At 45.3% G+C, this 26,619-nt stretch overlaps 1 protein-coding gene across 5 annotated transcripts in view; it reads right to left on the minus strand.

Moving 5' to 3' along the window:
• Positions 1-222: 222 nt before the first annotated feature.
• The window catches only part of NUP98 (nucleoporin 98 and 96 precursor), a 37,685-nt gene continuing 11,288 nt past the window's right edge, over positions 223-26,619 (minus strand). For 3 of the 5 annotated variants that reach the window (XM_054840582.1, XM_054840565.1, XM_054840573.1), the window contains exons 11-33: positions 24,942-25,034; positions 24,380-24,520; positions 23,208-23,341; positions 21,454-21,641; positions 20,131-20,247; positions 18,390-18,697; positions 17,089-17,202; positions 16,230-16,368; positions 15,774-15,951; positions 15,491-15,655; positions 11,602-11,778; positions 10,743-10,896; positions 9,068-9,488; positions 8,028-8,257; positions 7,446-7,715; positions 6,643-6,800; positions 5,826-5,969; positions 4,164-4,306; positions 3,405-3,626; positions 2,243-2,484; positions 1,614-1,768; positions 1,191-1,302; positions 223-682 (exon numbers count right to left, since the gene is read on the minus strand). In XM_054840582.1, the coding sequence (XP_054696557.1) occupies positions 465-682; positions 1,191-1,302; positions 1,614-1,768; positions 2,243-2,484; positions 3,405-3,626; positions 4,164-4,306; positions 5,826-5,969; positions 6,643-6,800; positions 7,446-7,715; positions 8,028-8,257; positions 9,068-9,488; positions 10,743-10,896; positions 11,602-11,778; positions 15,491-15,655; positions 15,774-15,951; positions 16,230-16,368; positions 17,089-17,202; positions 18,390-18,697; positions 20,131-20,247; positions 21,454-21,641; positions 23,208-23,341; positions 24,380-24,520; positions 24,942-25,034 (4,223 nt within the window). In that variant the 3' untranslated portion in view covers positions 223-464. Of the gene's footprint in view, positions 683-1,190; positions 1,303-1,613; positions 1,769-2,242; positions 2,485-3,404; positions 3,627-4,163; positions 4,307-5,825; positions 5,970-6,642; positions 6,801-7,445; positions 7,716-8,027; positions 8,258-9,067; positions 9,489-10,742; positions 10,897-11,601; positions 11,779-15,009; positions 15,656-15,773; positions 15,952-16,229; positions 16,369-17,088; positions 17,203-18,389; positions 18,698-20,130; positions 20,248-21,453; positions 21,642-23,207; positions 23,342-24,379; positions 24,521-24,941; positions 25,035-26,619 lie in introns of those variants that run through there. The other 2 variants (XM_054840591.1, XM_054840600.1) reach the window with 2 other exon arrangements.

Here is a 26,619-nt window from a genome sequence, read left to right on the forward strand (position 1 = left end):
AGCTTGTCCACCGTCAGTTTGGGCGCCAGAGGTTCATTGGTTTACCAAGCGCAGTCCCAGCAAAGCGGGAGTCTGCAGAAAACCGCTTTTTCCCCATGGAAAACTGTCCTGGAACTTGCTTCACCATCCTCTGCGCTGCAATGAAAGGGGTGAAAGGATCTGCCAGGAGATGAAGCCCACACCGTGCCCCCCTCCACAGGTACAATCTCGCCTGCAGACAGGTTCGGCAAGAGGCGCTTTATTGATTCTAGGAAAACGTGGTGTGGTTGAGGGTGCCAGCCAGCAAGGTCCAACCAGTCTCAATCCTCCCCCAGGTTACAAAAATTCCTGCGTTAGCCCACATACTAAAGCTGTTTTACACCTCTATGGAAAAACCTGCGTGGCTGGAGAGGTTGTTCGCCCTCAGAAGAGTGGTAAGGGTTAACAAACGGTAAAAACTGTCCATCGGTGGAAGGGATCCTTCCTCAGTGAGTCACTACTGTCAGCTCCCGAAGGTAAGACTGGGTGAGGCTGCGGAGCTCCTCCAAGGCATAGTCCTCGGGCATAGGCAGCCGTCCGATGTGGGGAGCGAGCAGGCGAAGCGGGACGCGCTGCAGGTCGGGCGTGGAGTCAGGGATGGGCTCTGGGGCATGCTGCAGGCTGAGGACCACCCGCAGCAGGTTAGCGATGCGCTTGGCCATATCTGGAAAGAGGAAAAAGAGGAGTGTTTCTGCGTGCCCCGGAGCGGGAGCTAGCACACAAGAGCACTCGAGCTCACCCTGTGGATGGTGAACTCGAACAGGGACTCAACAGGAGATTCTGGAGCAAAGGGGTGGTGGAACCACGTCCTCAACTCCAGCAGTGAATCTCCTCTCTCCAAACAGACTTCCTCTGCCAGTGTAATCAAAATTTGGCCTTATTCCTTAGCCCAGACTGTTTTCTGCAGTATGGTCACGCTTTATTTGGCACTGTAAAACTCAGTATGGACAAGAATTTACGGCTAATCAAGAGGCCAGATACTGGGTGCCACATCAACCAGGCAACAGGAACTGCCTGAAATGGTGACCAAGTACAGTAACTCCTGGAGCGACACGCGGCTCAGCTTGCCGACCACAGCCTTCCTTCTCAGCAGTGCCAAGGCACAGACACAGCCCAGCCCAGCCGGCACGCTGGCTTTCCCAGTGGGCTGCTAGATATTGATGTCATCTTACCCGACTGAGCCAGGCGGTCCTTTGCGTTGTGGCACTGGATCTGATCTATCCTGTTGCACAACGACGTCACTTTGGTATGTAACCGCTCCAGCTCGTAGGTGGAACAATCCAGCTGAAAGCAAACAAGAGAGTCACGCTCTGAGTCACCCACAGCCTCTCTAACTAACTGTGAATTTTGTTCCTTCTCTTATCTCACTGTCATGCTCCATAGAGCGTGTCTGCAGGGCAGAGCCCATGTCTTATTTTGACAGTATCTACCAAATCTCTCTGTATTTTCAGAGATGCACCATATTCTGTTTGCTAGTGCCTGCCAAAGGGAAACACTAACATTAGCACTACACAGTAAAAGGCTATTCTAAAAGTGAGACTCTGTATGAGCTTTCAAACTGTAGGAAAAACCTCACAATTGTTTTAGTTTGTTACCTGCTGAATCCTATCAAGCATCTCGATAACACGGATGTAATCTAGGTAGACCAGCCCCGCCATCTCCCAGTCCTGGATGAGTGCACTGCGCTCTGGAGGGGCAAGATCTTCCAGGAATCCTTTCAGGTACTTGTAGTTTTCGTTAATAATAGCATCTGAAGAGAACAAACATGTTAGTAACAGAGCAGAGGCGTTTCTCACAAGTCAGGAACACTGGCTGTTAAAGAAAAAGCAATTAACGGACTGTACTCTGTCAGTTTTGTAATTCCTTGATGCTACCAGTCATGGCCTGAAACACTTACTTGATTTATGACCTACAGAAAGGCAAGTCTAAGGCTATTTCCTAGAGCAAGGACACCCGTAGGACCGGGGCTCCAGGAATGCTCCCTCTGGCACAAAAGGTGGATGCACAGGTGGTTAAGCACTACCCTTCTCATGTGTTTGCAGAACCATCATGCCAGGTATCAAGTGAGAGCTGTTTTGAAACAGCCAGCCGCTCTCTACTGACCCTGTTGCTACAAACACAGCCCTACTCCTTCACATTACTGAACACCCAATGACTTCGGTTCCTTCTGGGTTTGTGTGCTGCTCAAAAGACAAAATGACAGAAGTTAGGGAAGCAGACTGACCTGAGGCCAAGTGCCTGACAACCAGCTTGTGACACTCGTTCCAGTGCCCAGCCTTGAACAAGAAGAGGGCTTCTTTATGCTTGTCACCCTCCATCCTTGCTCGAACTGCCTTTGCTTCGTGAATCCACTCTGGGGGGACGCAGAGCCTTCGTGTCAGAAAAGTCTCCTTGGCCCAAGACTCCGGTGTCTCTGAGAGGACGCAGTGCCGATTTAAGAGTTCACGCACTGCCTTCTCCCGTATGCTGGGGGAAGAGAGGGCGAGGCGTTAGTCCAACAAGCAATCCTTCGTATCACATCATCACAAGACACACTTCAATACAAGGAGCCAAGGACTGAATGAGGCAGCAGAGAATTGCATTAATACTTCTTGGCGATAGCACAGGCACCGGCATAACAGACGGCAAAAGCCAGCCTCACTGGGTCTTAAACAGTCTCACCGCAGGATATTAGAAAAATTCTAAAATCAGTTGAATTCCTTCAGTGCAGGTTAACCACTAAGAAAGAAGCCATCACTAGTGTTTTGTACCACTTAAATGTTTTTAAACTCACAACATTTAAGTACGATCCAGGCCCCTAAAAGTAATACACAGGCTCTCTTTGAAGTCATCGGCTGGAAAAAAATTCTATTGCAATGCGTTAATGGTAGCTGTACCCATGAACAGCAAGACACGCCTTTCCACAAAGGAGGTATTATTTACAAGTTTAAGACAATATTTTGTTAAACCTGTACTTCACAACAGAAGCCAAATACGCATTTGGGTGATTCCCAAGCTCTCCTTACAAACACCCTTGCTTCTGTTCAGTTCCAACTGGAAGTTACAATAGTTTGCATTAATAATGTTTTCAGGACAAATTCTGGAATGCAGTAAGCGTGCTGAGCCACAGCCCAGATACCCAGCTCCAGGCTGTCACGGTGACTAACGAGATCTGTTCTGTAGCACGGTTCACGAGTTACAGTCATTACAATACAATGCTATTTAACACCTAACAAGACATTTAACTAAGCAGAATTATTCATGGCACTGTCATCTCAGCACACAATTTTTACAAGTGCATGAAGTTCTCCAGCTGTGCAGAGAAGCCACAACAATTCCGGTACCCATAGCAGGTCTACAAAACAGACAACACATTATTTTCAAGGCAAAAAAAGTCTTTTACTCACTGTGTGTCAGGCTCGTGCAGCAGTATAAAAACGGCCCATTCCCAAAGCCCTTCGCTTTCGAGCTGGGCAGCGTAGCTAGTATTCAGCACCCCTCGACTCTGCTTGAATAGGTGGGAATAGTTCAGGGTTCTGAGCACTTCCCACAGGTGCCAGCTGAGACGGTAGTCCAGAGGGTCAGATGTTATGCTCCTGGGATCAAGGAGCTGGTCAAGATCATAGTGCCTGCAGGGAAAGATATTTGCAACGTAAACAGCTAATTGTGTCCACATAAAATCAGAAATCAGTGCTGCTTAGTTCCTTCATCCACTCCAATTATTCCATGTGTGTGATTTACATGGGGGTGGGTTTTTGGTTTGGTTTTAAAAAAAAAAAAAAAAAAAAAGATAGGAACAACTTAAAATCCTTTTGCTCTTCTTTCGAGTCTGCATCCAGACTGCCACAACCTTTTCTTTTGTACATGCTCCTCCAGCAGAATTCTCAACGCCTTCAAAAGAGGCAGCTATGGTGAGGCACGATTACCGCACTCTTCAGACACAGAAAATAGATAAGAAAACCCCCCACAACTGTGTTCCAAAGCCTGACTTTCATCATCTATACCCTCACCACATCCTGTAAGGGTGTGCATGCAAGGCAGATTTCTGACTACCGTAAGTGGTTCAGTAAACACTGAAGCTGATTTCACACCCCTGGTTTGGGAATTCAACGTCACTGACTGATCAAGTTTTTTCTAAATAGTTCTTGAACTATTTACCCATTTACCTGTCACTGTAGAGCTTTAACAAATGGAAACAGACATCTCTCAGAGGTCTTCCTGCATTATCATCATCTTCAATTACACAGCCAGAATCTTCTAGGTAAGGAGGCAGAGGACAGCAGGCATATTTTTCACACTCTGGTGTGTTCTAAAGAAATAGTTTTAACAGTAAGTTTAAAGATAGTACTCTGAACAAAATTGCACTCCAAACTCGACACAGCTCAGCAGGCTCATGAGCATGCTTTCTGCTTCAAAGTAGAAGGTGCACCCTACTGCACCCGCAGTTAAAACTTACACAGCACCTATACGTGAACACAACTAAAAAGAAAAAACCTAACCCCAAAATGCTTAATCTCGTCTCACACTGAGCTCTGAAAAGCCAGTGTGTGGGGTACAGTCAGTTCTCACATACATGCAGCCTGTATTCCTCAGTGTTTTTGTAGCTGGAAAAACACATGTGACTTGATGGCATGAAATACGGTGCATCCCTGCGAGCCACCTCTCCCTCTACCGAGCCTGCACAGCCAGGCGAGCAGCACTGAACACACTGAGTTGACAAGACCGATTTTACAGGGCACTGAACTGCAGAAGTGTTGTCTTTCATACCATTTAACCAGCCCAGGTCACCAAAATCCTCCTGACATGTTCACTGCTGGTGAAAACACCAGCTCTGGGTTCAGAAGAGTATTTCACATCCTGCTGGTTTCCAGTTGTCAGCCCTCTGACATGAAGTTCTGGAAACGAGCTGTATCCACTTTTCCTCCACGCCATCGGGCTGCAGTGAGACCACCCCCACGTTCTAACCTAGTAGCATTACCTGAAGTTCAATCTATGACAAAACCAAAGCTTAGCATTCTGAAGCCATGAACACGTGACAGTGACGTACTACGTACAAAGGTAACACTAAATATTCCTGCAGCATTAAGCACACGTCAGTCAGAAGTTAGCCTGAGCACAGCGTCGCATCTAGTATCTCAGGCCTACGGACCAAGGGCCAAACTATCTTTAGTTAAATGATTAAATACTTTTGTCAATGGACCCCTTGGTCTTTCTGTACACAGAGGCTGACAGCTCTGCAGCCACAGACAAGGCTTTGCATAATGCATGCAGCCACGCACTGCCTGTAGGACAGCTTCCACATTTGCTGTGGAAACGGCAAGCGTAACAGGGCACATGGTTTGGCAAAGGCTATTTTAGAAGTCAGGCAGCTGAGTATTAACATCGCATTGGGAAAACAGGCTGGCTGCCTGGCTCAAACAGCCTTTTTCCTGCTGCTGGCCACTACCTATCTTCCTGATCATGTCAATCACCTGGAAACACTTGATCAGTGGGAGATAGGCTTCAAATAAGTCACTACCAGGACACCCTAAAGAGCAGGTCCAAAGCTTCTCAAGCGACTAGAATTACCAATGGGTTCCACCCCAGTGCTCTATTCCCATTCCAGTGGGGGAAGGAATGTTCCTATCTGAGCGAACTGCTGCAAAACCTCATCATTAAAGCTGGTGAAGGAACCCGATGCTGGGACAACTGAAATAACGAACCCATATGCAATTCCACACTCAGCACCTCCACAGCAATACTTGACAGCTCACAGAATTCTCAGTGCAGTGTTGGACAGTCAAAGGTACCAAGACAGACTTCCCTTCACCCAGGCGTGACTGACCTACCTGAAACGCCAACTCATACATGGCAAGTGCCTTGGAAATAGAAGCTGTTGGAGGAAGCAGGTACCAGAGGTGGACAGCCATGCAACGCTTCCAGTCCAGCAGGGAGCACACATTGATACTTATTCTCTCTGATAACTGCCACACCTAAAGAAACACATTATGAAGTTAAGTCAAACTTATCACACAATGGTCGGTACACACCAGGCATGCAACAGCATGAGGCTGCATTAGTAAAAAACCCAACAGGTCAACACATTGTACTCCTTTCCTGCTGCGTACCACATGGTGTGGTTGAGCGTTACAGCTGAAACCTACTGCCGTCACAGAACCCCAGACCTGTGGGAGCTGGAAGGGACCTCTGGAGATCATCCAGTCCAGCCCCCTGCCAAAGCAGGATCACCCAGAGCAGGTTGCACAGGATGGCGTCCAGGCGGGTTTGGAATCTCTCCAGAGAAGGAGACTCCACAACCTCTCTGGGCAGCCTGTCCCAGGGCTCGGTCACCCGCAGAGGGAAGAAGTTTTTCCTCGTGCTCAGGTGGAACTTCCTGTGTTCCAGTTGGTGCCCGTTGCCCCTTGTCCTGTCGCTGGGCACCACTGAGAAGAGTCTGGCCCCTTCCTCTTGACACCCACCCTTTAGATATTGATAAGTGTTGATCAGATCCCCTCTCAGGCTTCTCTTCTCCAGGCTAACCAGCCCCAGCTCTCTCAGCCCTTCCTTGTACGAGAGATGCTCCAGGCCCCTCATCATCCTTCTCTGCAGAGCTGCTTCCCAGCAGGTCAACCCCATAACTATCAAGTCGACAACAAAACAACTTACAGGCTTTCCTGCAAGCAGGGCAAAGATCCGCAGTCTCTCTTCCTGGATGAAGCAGTCTGCCTGCAGCCTGTGCCAGTCCACCAGCTGCATGGTGAGGAGGTCCCGCACGGGCTGGCTACCTGCCAGCTGGGAGAGGAGCAGAGCAAGCCTGTGGTCACCTGCAATGGGAGACACCACCACATCAGGCGAATCCCCCCCGCCTACCAGGGCCACAGCTATCTGTTTCTGAGTTGTGGGGTGCTTTCATGAGCCTACAGCAGCACACTTGGGTGGTTTTTGTGCACAATTTCTTATGAAATAAACTGCTCCATAAACACATACCAGAATAGGGGCTGGGGGGAGAAGACAAAGGAATAGGATGGACAGACTCCCCCCAAAGGAGACAAACAAATAGAAAAGTTTTAAGATTTGAGCTGACATAAAAGATCAAGATGAAACTAGCCATTAGACTCTGAAAAATACTCATTTTGAAAATGAATGTAAAGTGCTTAACAGAAGCTCAATTAAAAATAACGGTAATTAAAAAACCTTTCAAAGGAGACAGTATGCAAAACAAAACAATTCCAAACGCAGTACAGCATCACCTCTTAACTCCAGGAGAGCTGGGAAGTTAAGCCAGTGTAAATATGGGCAGGAACTCAAGCAGCAAGTAAACCAGCAGGCGCCCGCCTTGATCACTGCTGACATGGGGAAACTCCGAACTCAGAGCAGACAGTTACTCACTATCAGCTCTCAGTTTAAATTCTCTTTATGTGTCTCCCTTACTCCTTCCCCCAAAAAGCTGAGAGATTTAAGCATCTTACCTGACTGCTGTGCCAGCCTGCAAGCTTCGCCAATTCTCTTCCCAGTGAGGCAGCTGAAGACAGCCTCTACGTGATTACCATGTCGGGACAGAGAGACTTCCTCCTCAATTCGTTCTGCAGCAGTCTCTGACAGCCAGCGAGAGAAGGCTTTCCTGCGCTCCAGGGCTAGGATGTACTCACTGGGTTCCTCCAAGCTGGCCTCTAACTCTTTCAGGTTCCCCCAAATCGCTTCGCATAAAGTCCATGTCAAGCACCAGTGCTTCACAACAGCTGTCAGGACAGAGTTATTCCATCATCAGGAGTGAAAACATAGCGAAGGATATTTAGAGAAGGCTCATGTTAGATTATAAGAATAACCTCATAGTGTATCTTAAAGGATATCCCACTGTTACGAGCCGATGCAGGAAGTCAGCTAGCTCCCCAAATGCAATCAAACCATGTTTATGCTTTCAGAAAGAAAGCACAGTCAATTTTTCTGTTTTATTCATAATTCACTGCTCTGATGCAACCTGAAATTAATCTGAACTGGACCGTTTTCCAGATTAACTATCGCCATTGTGAAAAGAATTATTCCATACTCACTTTCTGCCACAGCGGGATCCTCGGATGCGTTCCTAACCCAGTCAGCGTAGTCGTGAATAGCAGAAACTCCTGGGTTGGGTGCTAGAAGAGGACAGCGCTCATCCATATGGACAGTGCTGTGTTTCAGCTTTATCTCCAGAGGGATGAGGTACAGCTGTTTGTCTTTGTCCATCTTCCGTTGTTCTAAGCTCAGCTTCTCCACGTGAACCTTGAAAGAGGATTCTGAGAGTCTGGAGGGAAAGAGATGATAAAAACAGGTAGCAATGTTCTGAATCGTTCTCTGTGCAAGTGAACTGCACCCATCACGGAGCAGCTGCATCATGCAGCTTGTCCTGATTTTAACATAAAGACAGTAAGACATATGATCCAAAGTCAACAGGTAGGTACAAAGAACCTCATTACACAGTTTGGGATTCAGAACCAGACTTTGGCTAATAAACCTCACCAAACTGGGTGCTTCCAGCTCCCAAAAGGCCATTAGCACGCCTTACCATACCCCGGGGTGTTCTGTGTGAGCACCTCGTTATCTCAATCACATACACTGGAGAACATCAACCAATGGTTGGCTTGGAAGACTTAAATGGTAGAACATCTAGCTATATTCTCGCCAAGTTACACAGTCCAGGAAAGGTCTGTATACAGCTTTAGATACAAGCAGGATTCTAAGGCATCTGAATTCCAAAGCTAAACAAGAAATATCTTAGGTAGTGCAGGCAGGTTTCCTCAGGGGGATTCAACGGCAGATTAGAAGCTTCCTGGACAACAATTCTGAACTTTCTCTTTAACCTTTTTGCTGGATGACAGTGCTATTTAATTGTTAAAAAAATCACTACTCTTACTAGGATATTCTAGTTGAGATACAGATTTTTGTAAAATAGCACCCTGAAGGAAGTCTTCACGACTAACATGATCTTGCACCACTTCTGCATATCAGAAGGAGTATTAAGCTGAATTTCAAAAGGTATCAACCTACAATCAAGATTCTTTCAAATATGAAGAGAGAGTATGTCAGAACCATCCTGAAAGAAACCACTACTCACAATTTTGGAGCAACAGGAGTTGGCAGGAATCCGTATTCCACAGACTCACACTGAGGATCTTCCATTTCACTTGATCCACTTAATTGATCTCCACAATTGACAAGTGTCCAGTTGGGTCCCCAACCAACACGAAACGAGCGCCCCATGAAGAGTGCCATATCCATCAGTAGCTTCCCTTTTCCGTAGGTGACGGACTTTTCTAGAGGCACAAGCCCCTGCTGCCTGCGGACACCAACTGTCTTCATCTGCACCTCAGGCACTGACGGAGGTACAGAGAAGGCAGATGCTAACGGAGAAGTTGCCGACCAAAGGGCAGCAGAAGGGGGACTGCTTGGAGTCCTCGGTCCTCTGAAATCTTGCAGTGCAGCACTCGGTGGCTGGAAAATTACATTAGCGAATTTGGATTGCAGCAGCCCACCAACTAGAGGGAAGAAGCAGGAGGAAGGTTTAAGTGAACGAGGTACTCTTTTTAGCAGTAGCTTTCTGATACTTTAAAGGTATTTCAGTACTTCTTGAGCAGCCAGTGAAAACATTTGCCATGGTTTGTGATGGTAACGCATAGCTAAGCAGGGTTATTTACAGTACTGAGAACTGCAAACCCCAATTTGTATTATCCAAACTAAAGCACGTGGTATTACACCAAGAACAGTACACACAGTCTCGGTCTCACTCCAAAATTTGGAGTTCCCAAAGAAGTCACTGATTTAACACATATTGTCATAGTGGGACCATCAGAACAGCAGCATCTCACAGAGAAAGCAGACACCAACTGCTATTAACAGGAACAGGGCTGAAGCTGTTCCCACAGAAATGTCTCAGGTATGCCCATGTGCTTCAGAGGAAGCAACCCCATGCTTGCTGTCAGAGGTATTATCCCTACTGAAATCCCCAGTTAGGGGATGTACTGGGTGTAAATGGTACAGTTTCGGCTGCGGGGGTGGTCTCTGTGAGAAGAGGCCAGGGTCTGCACTGTGCCGGACACAACTAGTGTCCACAACAGACCCACCATCACAGCTCGGCCCATCGGCGGAGTTTATGGCACCTCTGAACCAATCTGCAAAGCTGGGGGTACCTGAGATCTTACAGGGCAGAAAATGCCACCCAGGCAGGAAAAAAAAAAAGTGAAAACAGCAGTGCCAGCACCAAGGTCAGAGAAGGAGGTGGCACCAGAGCAGCTATTCCCCTTGCAGCCCTCAGGAGAAGGCTCATGCTGGAGCAGGGAAAAAAAACCGAGGAGGAAAGGAGAGGAACTGCTATGGACTGGCCACAATCCCCTCTGGGGTGGGGAGAGGTAGAGGAGTTGGGAATGAAGGAGAGAAGTCAAGCATGAGAAAGGGGAGGGAGTAGGAAAAGTGTTGTTTTCATTTGTCTTTGTTTCTCACTACTCAAACCTAGTTAACTGGCAATAAATTAATTTTACTCAAGTCAAGCCTGCTCACCAGTAACTGTCACAGGCAAAACAATCTTCCCGTCTTTCTCAACCCATGAGCTTTTTTCCTCCCATTTTCTCCGCCCGGTCCCGTTGAGGAGTGAGAGTGGGTATCTGGCTGCTGGCCAAAGCTAACCCACCACAGCACACAACTGTTCTGCCATATGCTCAGCCAGGGATAGGATTTTGCCTGTTACCACTAGAATTAAACTCTTTCTTCACGTAATATGTGGTTTCTCACGCTACCTGAGTATCTTTTCTGTCCTTGTGATTTTGAAATAGGGAGCCTCGGAGAACAGATCTCCTGAGAAGTATCCGTTTTTACAGGTTGCTTCCCAGGATAATGATCCAGGATCAAATCTAGGTCATCTTCATCAGCAAGCAAGGAAGCTTTCATAATCTAAAAAGGTGAGAAATCAAGCCTGCACATTAACAATCACTCTCACAGCAGCAGCTATCTAATCAGCTCCTTTCCCACCCAAAATAACTTCTACATGTTGCACATGACCAAACAATAGACTCATGCTGCAAATATTTCAAGTAACATTGAAGGCACGCAGTTCAGAACTGAAAGCAAGCTCGTCAGTTGATGATAAACTTGTAAAAGCTACTAGTTAAATCGGTGTCACAGTCCTTGTTAGGATGGGTGTGAAGTCCTAAAATAATCACGTTTTCTTAGATCTTAGCTCTATTTGTTTTTCAGCTTAAGTAATAAGCTCAGGACTCTTTTTCCTTACAAATTAAGTAAGATAGAAACCCTATCCTTTCACCAAACAAATAAATCCACCACCACCAAACCCCAATGCAAGACCAGTTATCCTGTTACCATGTTTACCACAAACTGGGCCCAGGGCAGTCCTGCCTCCCTACTGCCCACATTTTGAAATTTGGAAATCTGAATTCTAGCCTTAAGAGGATTTTCATTTCTGCATTAAGCTTTTCACATCTATAAAAGTTTACCACAGAAATACGTAAGTAACGTGTAAGTTTTAATCACACTATAGGTGTGATGTATTGTTTTTTACAAACTGGTATATAAGTACACTTGGGGAGGCAAACGGAGAAGTTAATGAGAGTTATTACACAATCCTTGCAAGACACTCACCTGCAGGACATGGGGGTTAATACCCAGGGTTGACGCGATGTGAGTCGAAGCAGGCACGACCTCCTGCTCTTCCATCATGTTATCGCCTTCAGCGGGCTCCTGGGGAGGCTCCTGGGTGATATCTGCCATATCGCTGTCCAGTTCCACAACCCTGCCCAGCTGCTCCACTTCTGGGGTCTGCGGACACAGGCAGAGGCCACATCAGATAACAACAGATTGCAACAGTTTGCAGAAAGAGTATTTAATAGTTTCAACAATCACCTGCAAATGAAGCGGAGTACTCCCTTGCTTGTGTCAAGACTCCACATTAAGATTAGAGATGAATATATATAACCTATTCCCGTTTTCTTCAGAGTTGTAACACACGAGTGCAAGTTAAAGCGAAGGAGAAGCCATGGTTTAGTGATGTCCTCCTGAAGTTTACCAAGTGCTGCCATTCACAGTTTAAGAAACTACTCTTCAGCTTTCCATCTTTCATGCGACCAACCAAAAGGAAGAGAGTTTTGCGCATCCTGCCTTTCTCCCCTTCTCCCTCAAAATGCTATCACACAAACAAAAGTTTCTGGTGCCTAAGTTCAGCCTGGAACATTTTAGATGACTGAGGAACCAGTTTACAAGTAGTGATTATCCAGCACCAACGTGTGGTACCACTGGTGGTTGGTGAGCAGGAGTCACTGTAATACCTGCTCCCCAGCTGTGATGTAGCACAAATTCAAACCACAGAGTCTATATTGCACAACAAACTTAATAGAAGGTGTAAGTGGACATGAGCCCCTTCAAGATAACATAAGACTGGGGCACAGGGGTGTGTGTGCACAAGTGTCAAATTGCCTTTTTTTTTTTTTAAAGCCAGGACACAACTGTCATTGGACTGGAAAGTTGTAGGGTTTTCCCAATGATATTCTACTTAGTGCTAGCACATCAGCAATTAGAAAGTTAAATACAGTGGTTCTCTTCCAATCTGCAGCTACATTTGTGATCTCTACTGCTAGTCCAAGGCAGGAGGAAGAATTAATTTTATGATTTTTCGGAGGGCAATCACATGGCATCCCCTCTGTGATGAGCTCGAGGTGACGTCCACAGACCGTCAATCGCTTAAGACAACGTGAACTCACGCTCCAGGCAGGGCCAGGACATCAGAAATTAACTCTGACCACTGCCACTGCCTCTAGTTCTGCCCCACTTGCTGACTGTGGCGACAGTCTGTGCCACGCTAGCTGAACAGCCTTCAGGCAGTTCCCGGGGGGCTCTAATCCCAAACCTGGGCTCCAGTGCACTGGTTTTGCTCCAGTCTAACCATCCTCGGTGGCTTAATCTGAGTGTCCTGTGAAAGATTCATGCTTACAGCTTACATGTGCAGACTGCTGAAGCAGTGCCCTGGAGCGATGCATATATATGAGGAAGGAAACCGTGGCAGTGCACTGGAAATCATGCTCAGGAATTTAAGAGCATATTCAAATGGCTACTGCTTAGCTCATTAGAATCAGGCAAGAAATGCGATGAAGGTTATCAGATGAGGCAGATAAAATGAGCCTAGGGGGTCTGTAAAGATAGAACTTAATGGCAGACATGGGAAGAGCCTTCGTCAGTGGTATCTGAGTATGCGGAACAGATTTACAAGTCAAATATGGTTACAAACACAAAAGTTTCACTACTCCCTTCATTGTGCTTTAATGCAGCCAGGTCCCTGGTGTAACTATTTCCTGTGGACCTTGAAACATTAATAAATTCATAAATATTTAAGCTGGTGAGGGAAGAAAAAAAAAAAGCCACCCAAATCTAGATCCTAAATGCTTCCTACAGACCAAAGAAGATTATTTGCAGATACTTTACACACCAAGAGTTTGGCAAGTTTTTAAGCCATGCTATGTTGTTTCTGAGATCTGGGAAATGAAGCTAGATGTTTTTCCTATTTTCAGAAAAAAAACCCCTTAGTTAATGGTATGCAAGTCAAAGAGCTTAATTAACCTGGACACGTTTTTGCTAAATACATTTGAATCTGTAAGACAGGCCTGAATAAGTCACAGAGGTTCCCAATATTTTTGGCTGCCTGAAACATCAGTTCTGGTCCCCATTAATCCAAACAAGAAGCAAGAAGGAAAGCTGAAAGGTGGTACAGGCAGGCAAGTCTGTTTGACAGCCATGTCTTCATCTCAAATAAAATGCAAATATTCAAGGAATGTACTTTACAAGAGCAGAATGAACTAGCAGCTGTTAATTAGCCAGGGAGCTGGGAGGAGCGATAAAGCAGCAGCTCTACACTACTTTGGGACTCTCTGACGCCAGAATCCATAGGAGCTCACCTCATTCACCACTACAGTAGTGTGGCGTTTCTACAGAGGCTCTAACTATATCACAGACTAAGATTAAAAGCAATTCCTATTGATTTAATGTTTTCCTACTACAGAAGTAATGAAATCGTTCTTTTGCACAAGCAATGGTAGGTGTGATTTGTTGTATCTCCTGACAATAGGAGCAGAGCCTTGTCCAGAAGGGCTCTACGTTACCCAAAGCCAATGGCCAAAGAGAAGCGCTGCTAGAATGTCTCTTGGTTTCAAAAGGACTAGCCCCAGCACAAAACCCCCCGCCAAAATCCCAGAAGAAAAAAGCGTTCAGCCTATTTGACAGTACTGCCTCTTAAGCTGTTTATCATGCTTTGACTTCCAAGACCAGAAATAAAACTCTCCTCCTCTGCTCCCCCATGCTACGGCACATCACAAACGCCGGCTGCGTGCCAGGCAGTACCTCGGCACACGGTGCATGCCTCAGAGCTGCGAGCTCAGAGATCACCTTTCACCGCAGTCACAGATTACCCAAGGGTAAAACAGAAAGCCTGCTTACGCACAGCAACAAAACCTCTCAGCATGTCCTGCCCAGCTGCTAACACCCCCCGTGCAGCCCTCCTGCGCCCCCCAACTGCTGAAGGATGGCTTCCACAGCTAGGCAATCAAGAACCCAGTTTGGGGAGAGAAAAAGATAAAAAAAATCTGCTCTCTGCACTTGCTTTCTGTTTTATGAAAAGTTACTCCAAAAAGCTACAGGTATCTCACAAACATTTACCATTAATGCCTGGCATAAAGAGTATGTTCAATCCCATCAATGCCAGGATACCTTCCAAATGGGCTGGTTTTTCACCCACAATGAAGCAGCTCCTAATTTAACTTGACAATACCAATATTAATTACATCTGGAAAACGCAAGTGTATCAGCTGCAATTAGACTAACCTTTAAACCCATGTAAAAGGATTTTTTTTTTAAAATGAAGTTAACATTGGACCATAAGGGGTTACCAATGAACTGGAAAGAATGCTGCCCTCTCTGTGTCAGACAGAGGCATACCACTGAGGATGTTTACAAAGCTTTAGAAGCAGTCACATCCAACCCAAATACACTTAAAAATCCAGCATATAACCAGCCTTAAAAAAGTAATTTTAATAAAAATAGAGCACATTCTTAAAATATAAAGCATACAGTCTTGCATACTAAATGACGGTCAAGTCAACTTAATGCACAAAATCATTCTCAAGGCAGGCAGCACAAGGCGTTATAATTATATAGCATATATCCAATATTCACAAAAACAGGGTTTCTTCCTTAAGTGGTGCAAATATGTCAAACTCAATCTAGAGCAGAATTTAAAGAAGAGACAAGGGTTTAAAGCCTTCCCATCCCACACATCCTCCGTACGAAATGTCAAGTATCTTAACGAAAAAGAACATGCAAACACTCATCAAGAGGTCAGAAGAGCTACTGAGTTTGTGCAAGTTTGTGTAAGGTTTTGCTCTTCGGTTTCCAGGCTACTTGTTACTTCAACACCCCCTCCCTAGGCACCAGCTATTCTTCACATTTCGTTTTACGAATTCCCTTTTAGTCACTGTCCTCCTTCTACCTGAGACGGGGGTGTTGGCTTGCCATTTAGGGTCATTTGCTGGGGCAGCAGATGCCCTTGGGGCGGCACTGGTGTAGTTTTTAACTTCTTTGTGTCCACTTTCAAAGGATGCTCTTCCTCTTCCTCATCTGAATCCTGTAAGCCATACTTGGAAAAGTGTGCCACCTGTGTAATGAGACAGGCAAGTATGTTACACCTTGGAAGAAACGTTTCAGGAGATTCTAACTTCAGATTGCTTCCGATATTCTTGTAAGTCACTTTACAACCAGAAAGCCAACATTACCTTAAACACCCAAGATCCGGTCTCGGGGCGGTATTCCTTGAATCGAGCGCCCTGCTTCCGAGATACAGACTCCAGTCTACCTTCGTAATTCATCTCTGCCAGTCGTTCAGGGCTTTTTATCAGGCAACGAGACGTTTTATCTGTAGGCCAGACTCCATCTAAGGTAACTTCAGCTCGTCTGTTAAAGGCACACAAGCGTAAGAGGCAACAAGGTTTTGAGGCAAAGCTGTTAAGGTACACGAGCTGAGAATTGAACATGTGGGCTCAAACCAACTTTTAAACTCAATTTCTGGCTCAGAAACTTGTAAGTATCTAGTAACTGTATGATGCTGTGATCTGAACGCACACCACAGGTTTGGATTTCCTGGTAGCTGCCCAGGAACACACCAGGCTGTCAATTTTGTGACAAACATCCTTACTACCACTGTCCCCACACAGTACATATTTAAAAGTTACCTATTTAAACCTTCACCAATAGGTGGTTTTCTTTCATCATCAGGGTAAACAATAACTTCTTTTCTACGGATATGTACGATGTCATCCAGATTTAAGTTAGTTAGATTTACTTCTCCTTCAAAGTAAATTGATCCATAACCTGCAAAACAAACCGAAACATCACAATTTGTCCATGGAAAATCGCATGCCAGAGAACCTACGTTCTGGCTCCACTCCTCCTTTCCCCACCTTATCACCTAGTTGTCATGTCTCCAGAACAACGTACAAGTGACGACTCCTTCCCAGTGTGAAAATACCGAGGGTGTGTTACCAACTTTTTTATAGCCAATTCTTTTGCACAAAAAGCTTTTCATTATTGCTTGGCTATTCATATTGCCAACACAAATATTTAAGTGCACTCTCAGCTTTATAGCACAGTCAGAAAAAGTGTTTTAAAAATAGCATAAACCATATGATTATTTTTTTTTCCTAAATAAAAACAGTAAAGCATACAGTTTGGCTGCAGGCTTTTCACTAGAGCTCAGTCAGCTCCAGTGTAGGCAGCAGCTAAGATGGAAGCAATGATGATCGGTTTTGCATCAATGCTCCAGCGAGTTTGGATTTTCCAATCTTTACATTTAAGGACAGCAAGTGTCTTAGAAGCTACAGGCACTTTTGTTCTTTTCAAGCTTCTCAAGTCATCCCATACCACAGGCTGCGAGAGCTACCAATCTGAAAGATGACAAGCCTCGTTCACAATGCAAGGGTACTGTTTGTACTGTTTATAATCCTACCGAGGGCACAGAACTCAGATTCTGTTTCCATAGCTTTAAAATCCCTGGTTCAACTGTAAGCAACAAGAAAAGCTGCACGTGCTCACCTTTGCGGCCTATGGTGAAGTCTGTCACAATACATTCATTTCTGTCGTTGGTGAATCTCGCCAGCTCCTCCATGGACGGGATGGTGTAATAGCCAGCTCTCGTTAGAACAATTCCTACAACAGAAACCTCGCTGAGAACTGGGCTGACAGCAAGTTGTCAACTTTGGCATTTCAGGAGTTTCACTCCACTTCTTTTGCAAGCCTGAACAACTGAAGGTCCCAAATGAACCAAGAATCAGAGTAACAGAAGCAAGAGGAGAAATCAGAACACCTTAATTCAACAGCCCTCATAGCAAATGTAAGACAATTGCCATGCCAGGTTCTACCAGCCTAGCGATCTGTTGTCAGAGATCAGTGGCAGATGTGTAGGTAAGGAGAAAAATGCGAACACATGCAGCAACACTTGACAGAAACACTCTCCTAGCTTTAACAGTTTGGAAGCGCAGACACTTGCTGACCAAGAGTCAGGGTCTTTTATATTTAACAGCCTCCAATGCTTTCTCATCTATTATTTTGTTTAATGATCTTTAAAATCCACAAAAGCTTTTTGCATCTACAACTTCTTGAGTTGTAGAAGCTGCCATTAGGACTTCTGAAGATGTTTCTTTTGAACATGTCACCTGCAACTTCATCAGGTGCCACATCTTACCTGGGAGGATGAACAAATCTTTTCCTCTTCATCTTCTCCAGATCACCCATGAGTTTGAAAATCTAACCCAGACCCTCACCTCTTCACCAGCTATAAACTCTTAGTAAGGGAATGGTACTCAAGATCTCTCATCATGCTTTCACACTTCTTTCTTTTTCAGTTTTACTAAACCCTGAGACCAGAATAGGGAGTGCTGAAAACACACACACGATGGGTCTACAGAGACACAACCACATTCTATGGTCCATTCCTTGCCCAGTAAATTCTACAATGCAGTTTGCATGTTGGTAACTACCAAGCATTAGATTTGTAACTCTAAGGTCTTGCTCCTGAACGACGGACAACTCTGTCTACTACCACAGATCGATCACAGATTGGGTCCTCCTCTTTCTCTCTCACACATCTCACCACCTCAATCTAATATAAACTTGGGCAATGAAATTTCACTGCTCAACAACTCAGCAGAAAAAAATTCTGCACTAGGTAAGAGACTGAAGAGCAAGATTTGCATTCTGAAGAAAAGAGCAGAGAAAGGAGGGGAAGAAAAGAGAAAAAGCCGAGGGTCTGAGCCGGCAAACAAGAATGTTAATGAAGCGTGCATAAAGCACTGCCAGGAACTACACGTCTCCTGCCTCCACACACAAATTCTAACCTGCAGGGTGCAGGTGGTGCACGGTTTCAGGCTCCTCTTCACGCTCATCCTGAAGGGAATCATCATGAAACGAGGCATCTTCGCTGCTGCCTTCCAGACCGTTTCGCAAGGCCACCCGCATATTCAGAGCCACAATGGTATCGTCCACACTGTTCTGGTGTTTGTGCACAGTGTTCTCTGGGGTCTGTGGGATGGGCTTGGCAATGGGGTTAGTGTAAAACCTAGTCACTTCATGATGATCCTCCTCCTCCTCCTCTCGCTCACCGTCTTGCCTGTGATTTTCATCAGGAGGTACCGACAAGAAGAACCTGAAGAAATGAAGAATACAGTTGAATTACTTAGTTCTAAGGGACTTAAATCAACATTAAAAATCGGTGTCTTTTCAGATAAAAATCAAACGGGACCACCACATGAACTGCAGAGTCACCAGACTGAGGGAAATGATTCTCCTTCGCTCTGCCCTTGCTAGACAGCCTCTGCCATTCTGCGTCTAATCTGGGGCTCCCACTACAAGACAGACAGCGATAAGATTAAGAGAGGGGTGCCACGATGCTCGGGGGACTAAAGCCTGGGAGGAGAGCTCAAGTGAAATGGGTTGCTTGGCCTGGAGAAAAGGCTTGCAGCAGGGTGCAATAGCAGCCTTCCAAGACCCAAGACAAAATTCAGGCTCTCCAGATATGTGTGGCAGAAGGAGGAGAAGCAATGGTCAAATAAAACCAGGGAAATCAATGAGGACAGTCAAGCACTGGAACAGCGATGCAGAGAGGCTACAGAATCTCTATCCATGGAGGTTTGAGACCCCCAACTGGACAAAGTCCACAACAACCAGGTCTGAATTCAGTCTTGAGACTGCCTGAGGAACAGAGACCTCCTAAGGTCACTTCCCACCTGAAAGATTCAATGATTTGTGAACCAGGCTGTTACAGACTTTTGCGCCCAGAATGCACACTGGTTTAGAAGAATGGGATGAGTAAGTCTTGCAGGAACTGTGATCAAACCAAACTTGAGAACACTATTGTGACAGTCACTCCAAGACACCAGCTTCAGAGAGCTGCCAACACAGCTAACAAATGCCTCTGCCCCATTATGGACTGTCCAGGTCAGGACTTTGGCGATCAGAAACAAGGTTTCCCACTCCCATCATCAGTTCTTACGTCTAGTAGCTTTAAATAAAATCAAAATGTTGAGCTGGTCAGGAATTTTTCTCAGATTAAAAAAACCTCAGGAGTTCATCTGAAATATGGCCGATTTTTAGAGGAAGTAGGTACGCAGGCTTATGGGGGGGGAAAGAGATGGCCATAGAGATTCCTCATTTTAACATGTAGAAAATACATTCCTACTATGAGACATTTGGATCAGTGGAGCTTCCCTGCAGTTCCCACATTACCGAGGACTAAACAGACGGAGAGGTTCTCACCTCAGGGTCAGCTTTATCTCCTCCTCAAGAAGTGGCCTAGTTTCTTGCTACAGGGAATGAAGTGACACATAGCCAAAAAAGAAGCTGTTCCTGATTCTGAACTCCTGATTTTGGATGGAATGAATTGGTATGTGACCACACAGGAAGAACATAAGGCTAGTTTAAGAGGAAATTAATCTCTTAATAGATCAACCTGCTTCCAACAAACAGCTAAGATGACATCCCTGAAAATAACTACGTATTCTATTAATAATAATTTAGAGACCGGCATAACCAGTTTGCATTTCTCTTAAGTATAAGCACCTTCATGATGAATCAACATACCGATCTCCATTCTCTGGGTACTCCGATGGAGAAGCCAGGTCTTCATTTTCACGATTGACGGGTGAGAACAGATTGCTACTGTTGAGATTCTTCAAAACCAACTTTTTGATGCTCTTCCTAAAAAAAAATATCACCACCAAAGTGAAATTTGGATATATCGACTCCATAACTATATGTTTCATGCTTAATTCCTGTGTTTCAGGGATGAGGAACAGCTGTATAAAACCTGTTCCCACACTCAGGACAGATGAAGTCTTCTGTAAGAGCACTGCAGTAGCTAAGGTACTAAAACCTCTTTTGGGATTCCATTCAAGGGTTTGGTTTATGAGTAAGTGTACAAAGCACAAGTCATCGAAAGCTTCAAAACCCAAGTTCAGTACGCCACAGCATTATCTGCTATACAAAACAAAGCTCTTCCAGCTGAAGCACAGCACCCTGCACAAAAAGTCTGGCCCACAGACACAGGTTCTTCTTCACTCCAGGGTCATGTTAGGAGCAAATCGATGCCAGGCTAGGGTTCACTGCCTGAACATCACTGAACATCCACCCCAATTACACTCAGATAAGTCTAAGTACCCCTTTGTTCTGATCTTTTGTTCATTTGGTGGTTTTCAATAGAACACTGAGTAATTCCATGCTCAGCTCTCTCCCCAGGAAGTGAATAGATGGGCCAGGCTTAAAGACAAACCAAGTTCACAGAAGTTACAGAATGTTTTTAACCCCCCTGTGCTTAGAGGGACTTTCAATGACTGATGCATCTTTCTCCAAATTTTTTTGTTGTTTGCTTTTAACTGAGCTCCAAAGCTTTCCAAACCCCTTCTCAACTTGATTGCCACTGATACTCTCAAAGACTGGAACTAAAAGCTTCAGCAGGGTAGATCCACAGCATCATTATTAGTTTCTCACAGAAGCATCTGTCTCTGAAATAGAATCAGTGCTGGGCTATGAAAATGTCAGGAATCTGTCTTCATACTGACTGCATTAGCAAACCTAATGACACTTGTACTTCAGAAGCAGGAAGTATTACATTGTACAAGCTTTCCTCATAATATTCCTCGCTGACATTATAGGAGCTTTGCTCTACTCATGGGATGACCTAATTTTACAGCTTATTTCGCCATAACAGTTTAAGCTAAACATTTATATCTCCTCTACAGAAAACAGTTCTATTCAGGTTTTACAGAAAATGTTATTGCTATTCAGATTTGAACCAGGTCAGACAACAGTCATGGAATTTAGGACACTATACAGCAGTTCACTGAATCTGATCAGAAGATTCTTGCACCACCTCCTTCCTCCAAAATATACAAAAGAAAAACTTACTTTGGCATGAATGCACCGTTGGATAGGGATGGCTCGTCGTCATCAAGACCATCGAAGAGATGAGATTTAGCAGAGCCAGCTGACTGCAAAGCTTTTGGTCGCACTCTGGTCGCTGGACGTGGAGTCAGTTTGTAGTGGGTGGGTGTTGTTAAGGCCTTCTGAGCTGCTGGGTTAGTTGGTTTCAGCCTCTGAAACGGTAAGATGTAGAGTTGGAATTTTCACATCACTTACTGTGAGGGTTTGTGGAGAGTGAGAGTGCCCGCTGTTGTTAAGGCTATCCACTCCAGGACCCTGAGCAAAGTACGAAGGGGGAAGTAATAAATAAAGCCAGAGACACAAAGCTGGTTGACAGCAGGTAACGGAAACAATGCCAAAGACCAGAAGTCTCCACTCACTCACTGATGGGCCATTAAGAAACTACGGGCACAGCTTTGGAGAGGGTCAACCCCAACCTCCTGTCCAGGCTGAGTGAACGTGGGGAGAGATACTGCAGTCAGACCAGGGATGTGGGCACCCAGCAGCCAGAGCGAGGGAAAGCCTCTCAGCGTCCAGAGCAGAGGAAGGTCTCTGCTCCAGCCCCTGCCGTGGGACCAGCGTGTGTCCCAGGGGTAGCTACTGGTGGGGGGGCTAAGGAGAGCAAAGCTCTCAGCCACATCCACCGGAACAAGACCACAGCTCGCTGGCCCCTGTGCCTGGTGACAGCTGCTGGCAGTGGGGGACAGGCAGAGCCCCTGCATCGTCCCCAGACCTCATGTGTGCAGGGGTGTGCACATGTAATTCACTAGCAAGCTTCAAGCTGGACGAGCCCACAAGTAGGAGGCCCTGGATCCTGGCAGGGATATCAAGGGGGCAGGGGACTCGTGTGATATTGAGGGATCTGTGTGTACAGGGTGCCTGTGAAATGAGCGTGTGAGCGTGTGCACCTTTTTGCGGCAAGCATCAAGCTGGACCTGCCTGCGCTGTGGAGTGGGTAGAGGGCTCAAGATCTGGGCAGGGCTCTGGGACGGACAGAGGGGTCATGCTAATGCTGAGGGATCCATGAGTGTGCGGTGAGCCTGGGGAGTGCGACCACGTGTGCTTTCACTAGGGAACTTCAATCCTCATCTGCCAAAGAGGAGAAAGGGGACTTGGCTGTATATCCTCATGTTTTACGGGAGGCCTGGCAGCATTACGCTGAAGGCAGTGCCTTGTCTGTGGCTGCGCAGGCAGCTGTGGCAGTGCACTCTGTGCGTGTGCATCAGGGATCCACGCTCAGCCTCACAACTGGTTGTGCCTGCAAACAGGAACACAACAGCTGCATCGATCAGCTTGGGAAGCAGACCACCAGGAATCCCCAGCTCCTGGAATTTGCTGGGGTCAGCAGCTGTTTATGACATCCCTTAATACTTTTCAGACTGTTTGTTTTGTTGTCTTAAAACAAATCAACAGGGCAAGAGACTGTCATAAGTAAAGCTTAAGGCAAACACTAAAAATATTCCAAGCATAGACAATTACCCATCTTTATTCTCAGCTAGCAGCAGTGAGCACAAGAACTCCAACGCCAAGGCTCTGATGCAGTCAGAAGCAGTAAACAAAGCCACAGTATAAGCAGTTTGCGTCCTGGAGAGCATATAAAAGCACTGGACCAGTATGAGTATACAGTTGGCAACTTATTTTGCTGCTCGCTGCGTACTTAAGTGAAGACAGTGAGCACAAAACACTAAGTCATCTCAAATCTTATCCAGAAAGCGAGTTTAATGTTTACGTGCACTTACCTCTTCCTTCTTCTTTGGGTCTGACATGGGGTTTCTGAAGAGCGGAGAGTCTCCAAAGGGTGAGTAAGTCAAGCTATTGAGATGCTGCTGAAGAACGGCTTGCTGGGCAGCTGATGCATTTGGGTCTGTCAGTGCTATAAGAACAACACAATTTTTTACTTTTAACAGTTTTACTAATAGAACCAAGGTAGGTAGAGAAGACATCTTTCCAATTAGAGAATCTCTGCACAGGAATTCACATTTCTATACAGACTTCAGTATTCCTTTCCCCTGCTCTTCGGTCACCATTGCTGCAGCAGTCTGAAGGAAGAATCAGATTCTATTCCTTCATTAGAATTTGCAACCACATTCAGTAAGTCTTTATTGGTGAAAAGCTGAGAGCACGGAGAGCTACACATCAGTAGAATAAGCCTGGCCTGCCAAAACCTTTAACTAACACATCTGACTTCTGAAACGTTTTCCAAGGGCAGGGTGTGTGTGTGTCAGGTCTCCTCAGCTTGGAGGAGGAGATCCCAGAATATCAACCTGCTTTCTTGGGCCTGTCTTCTGCACAGTGTCGTGTGCCGTGTGTGTCATTGTCCCTCTGCCCCAAGTTTAAAATAATTTTACTGAAATTGCAGCCTCAGAGGGCTAGAGTATGAGGTACGTATGCTGTTCCTTTCAAGTGCTCAGATCTGCCGAACGGGTGAACGCTACTAGAAGTTGTAGACGTTTTAACTTACCAAATGGTAGTGCAAGTGCCTGAAGCTAAAGACCATTCATTTCACCGATGGCACAGCATACCTGCCAGTTAAGTCCCTCTAGCTGTCCTGTCAGCAAATACTGAAGCAGCTAACACTACATTTCCCTTTTTTTCTGTAAGCACCTACTGTTGCTGCCCCAAACTCAATGATGGGAAACATGTTAGTAATCTTGAAGACAAAGCTCTAAAATAGCTGCAACTATCAGTAGTGTTGAGCAACTCTGAATTACTTTAAAAAAAATATACATATAATTAGCACAAAAAAGTCATTAAGATGGCCTCCACTGCTACCGAGAACAGAACTGGCCTCAAATAGATGCTCTAACATCTTTTTTCCCCTCCAAAGCATTTGGGTGGGACATGCTCCTATGTTTAGGCACATCCGAAAAAGGAGGAAGCAGCAATTAAACTCAGGTTAATGTACACTTACCTACAGCAGGCTGAGGGGCTCCAAAGCCCAGAGTAGCCGTTGATGTATTGAATCCCGGTGCTCCAAACGCTCCTGTTCCTAGTGTTCCACCAAGTTTAGGCTGGGTGTTTCCAAATAAAGAAGTCTGTCCTGCCCCAAGAGCTGTGGCAGGAGATATGACAGTCATTTACTACAAGACTATAACAAAATGACAAGCCAATTCATCCCACAACAAAGAATCAATTATTTATTAAACTGGAAGAAACATTCAACATGTCCATGAATGCTACAGACACTCAAGACTCATGTGATCAGCCCAGAGGCTTCGAACGCAGAGAACACCACCAGTTTTCTGAGCCATTAGCCATGACTGTAAGCAACACTGCCTACAATTTCTCAAAGATTACTCAGCACTGTGTTAGCAAGCTCTACATGGTTCTGATTTGAGACAGAGTCATGGCTTCAAGCTAGAACATCTACAGCCTTCTACATTAGAATTAGCAAGTAATACCAAGGCTGTATCATCACTGAAGTTTGAGGACTATGCTCAGGCTGACATGAAATAAGCTGGTAAAACGTTCACCTGTTCCAAACCCTGTTCCTAGTCCAGTTCCCAGGGTCCCAGTTGCAGGTTTATTTCCAAACAAACTATTTCCAGCATTGTTGGCACCAAAACCTTCAAGAACAGAAGCAGTACCTCGTTAATCTAACACTATTAGAGATGAAATTAAAGACATATTTAAATAAATAAGCATCACTGGCTCAAAGGCAGGCCTGCCACAGTTATGGTCAAATTTCACACAGTTTCCAACAAGGCAAGTTAAACTGACAAGCAGCAAGAAGGGGCTTCCAATGGTAAAAACATATTTGAATTATGAACATAATACTGAAAACATCACTACAGAAAAATACTGTTTTGCCTTCTTAAGCTTTTCAATTTGTTACAAACTTCAAAGCATTACTGACAGCCAGAATGGACATGATGGTGCTGTATCTGGCAACAGAATAAAGCGTGTGAAGTTTCGTCAACTGCCTGGAAGGAACAAATCCCATTTTATACTGTTCATACCACACACGTACTTCTCTGATTCTTACCAACAAAGCAGGTAACAACTCCAATTCGTACAAGCACGCAGTCCAAAGACACATCTCTTAAGTGCAACTACGTACAATCCAAATCTAACATTAGAGAGATTAGTTCTTAAACTGAAGATTGTGAAACCATCCTATGGTTGGTTAGTACGCAAGGACAGAATTAAACTAGAAAACTGTCACCATGGACCAGCACCAGACACACCGCAGAATCAAACTCCATTTTTCCTACAAACTGCGCCACTGCAAGTAACGCGGGCAAATGAAAAACATGTGCTATTTATTATTTTAATAGTCACTATTGCTCACTACCAAGCAGTGTCCTGATGTAGCTATGAAGATCTTGGAGAACAGTAGAAGAAGGGACTTGGAAGCAACTTCCATGACTACCGTCGTAACAGTTTGCCCAAGGCCAGTAACCACAATGGAACTGTACTTGCTGCGGTGCTGCCCTGGCAGTCTAAGAGCTTGACAAGTTCTTCCCTCTGTCTTATGCTGGCAGGTTAACTGCATTTTGGGCTTTATTGCCAATGCAATAAAAAACCCCAACCAACCAAAGCAGTTTTCAACAGAACTCCCATGAACAAAGACTCATTTACTTGAGCTATCACTATGCATTTCTCCTGCTCAATCACACACTCATTCAACACCAGCTCTCTAACATTCCTGTCAGAGGCCAACATTAACACAAGACCCAGTTCTTCAGGACTTTGATCCTTCACATCACAAAGGACAACAACTACCAGCTAAACTGGAACCTGTTTCATTTTACCCTCACTCCAGTGCACTTATACCTGCCATCAAGGTACAGAATCACTGGCTTTACCCTATGTCCTTCAGCACTCCTTTGCAACCACAGCACATTTACAGCCTCTTAACAAACCTCGATGGTTTCTGAATTCTTTGATTTCAACAGTTTGCAATGCCAGGTTACACTTATTCTCAAGCACTCACTGAAAGAGTGGTACTTTTACTTAACCTTCTTGCATCAGGGAGTACCCCCAAGAGGAAAGGTATAAAACAGCAGTCAGGATGTTTCCCTGCAGCAACATGCATCAGGAGCATGGCTTACCTGAGAATTTTAACATTCATAATCATTTAGTATGCGATATTCTGCCGCCAGGTGTGTGGTATAAGCAGTATAGTTTTAAGTGATTGAAATCCCACTT

The sequence above is a fragment of the Grus americana genome, chromosome 1 (genome assembly GCF_028858705.1).
Source record: "Grus americana isolate bGruAme1 chromosome 1, bGruAme1.mat, whole genome shotgun sequence".
Lineage (NCBI taxonomy): Eukaryota > Metazoa > Chordata > Aves > Gruiformes > Gruidae > Grus > Grus americana.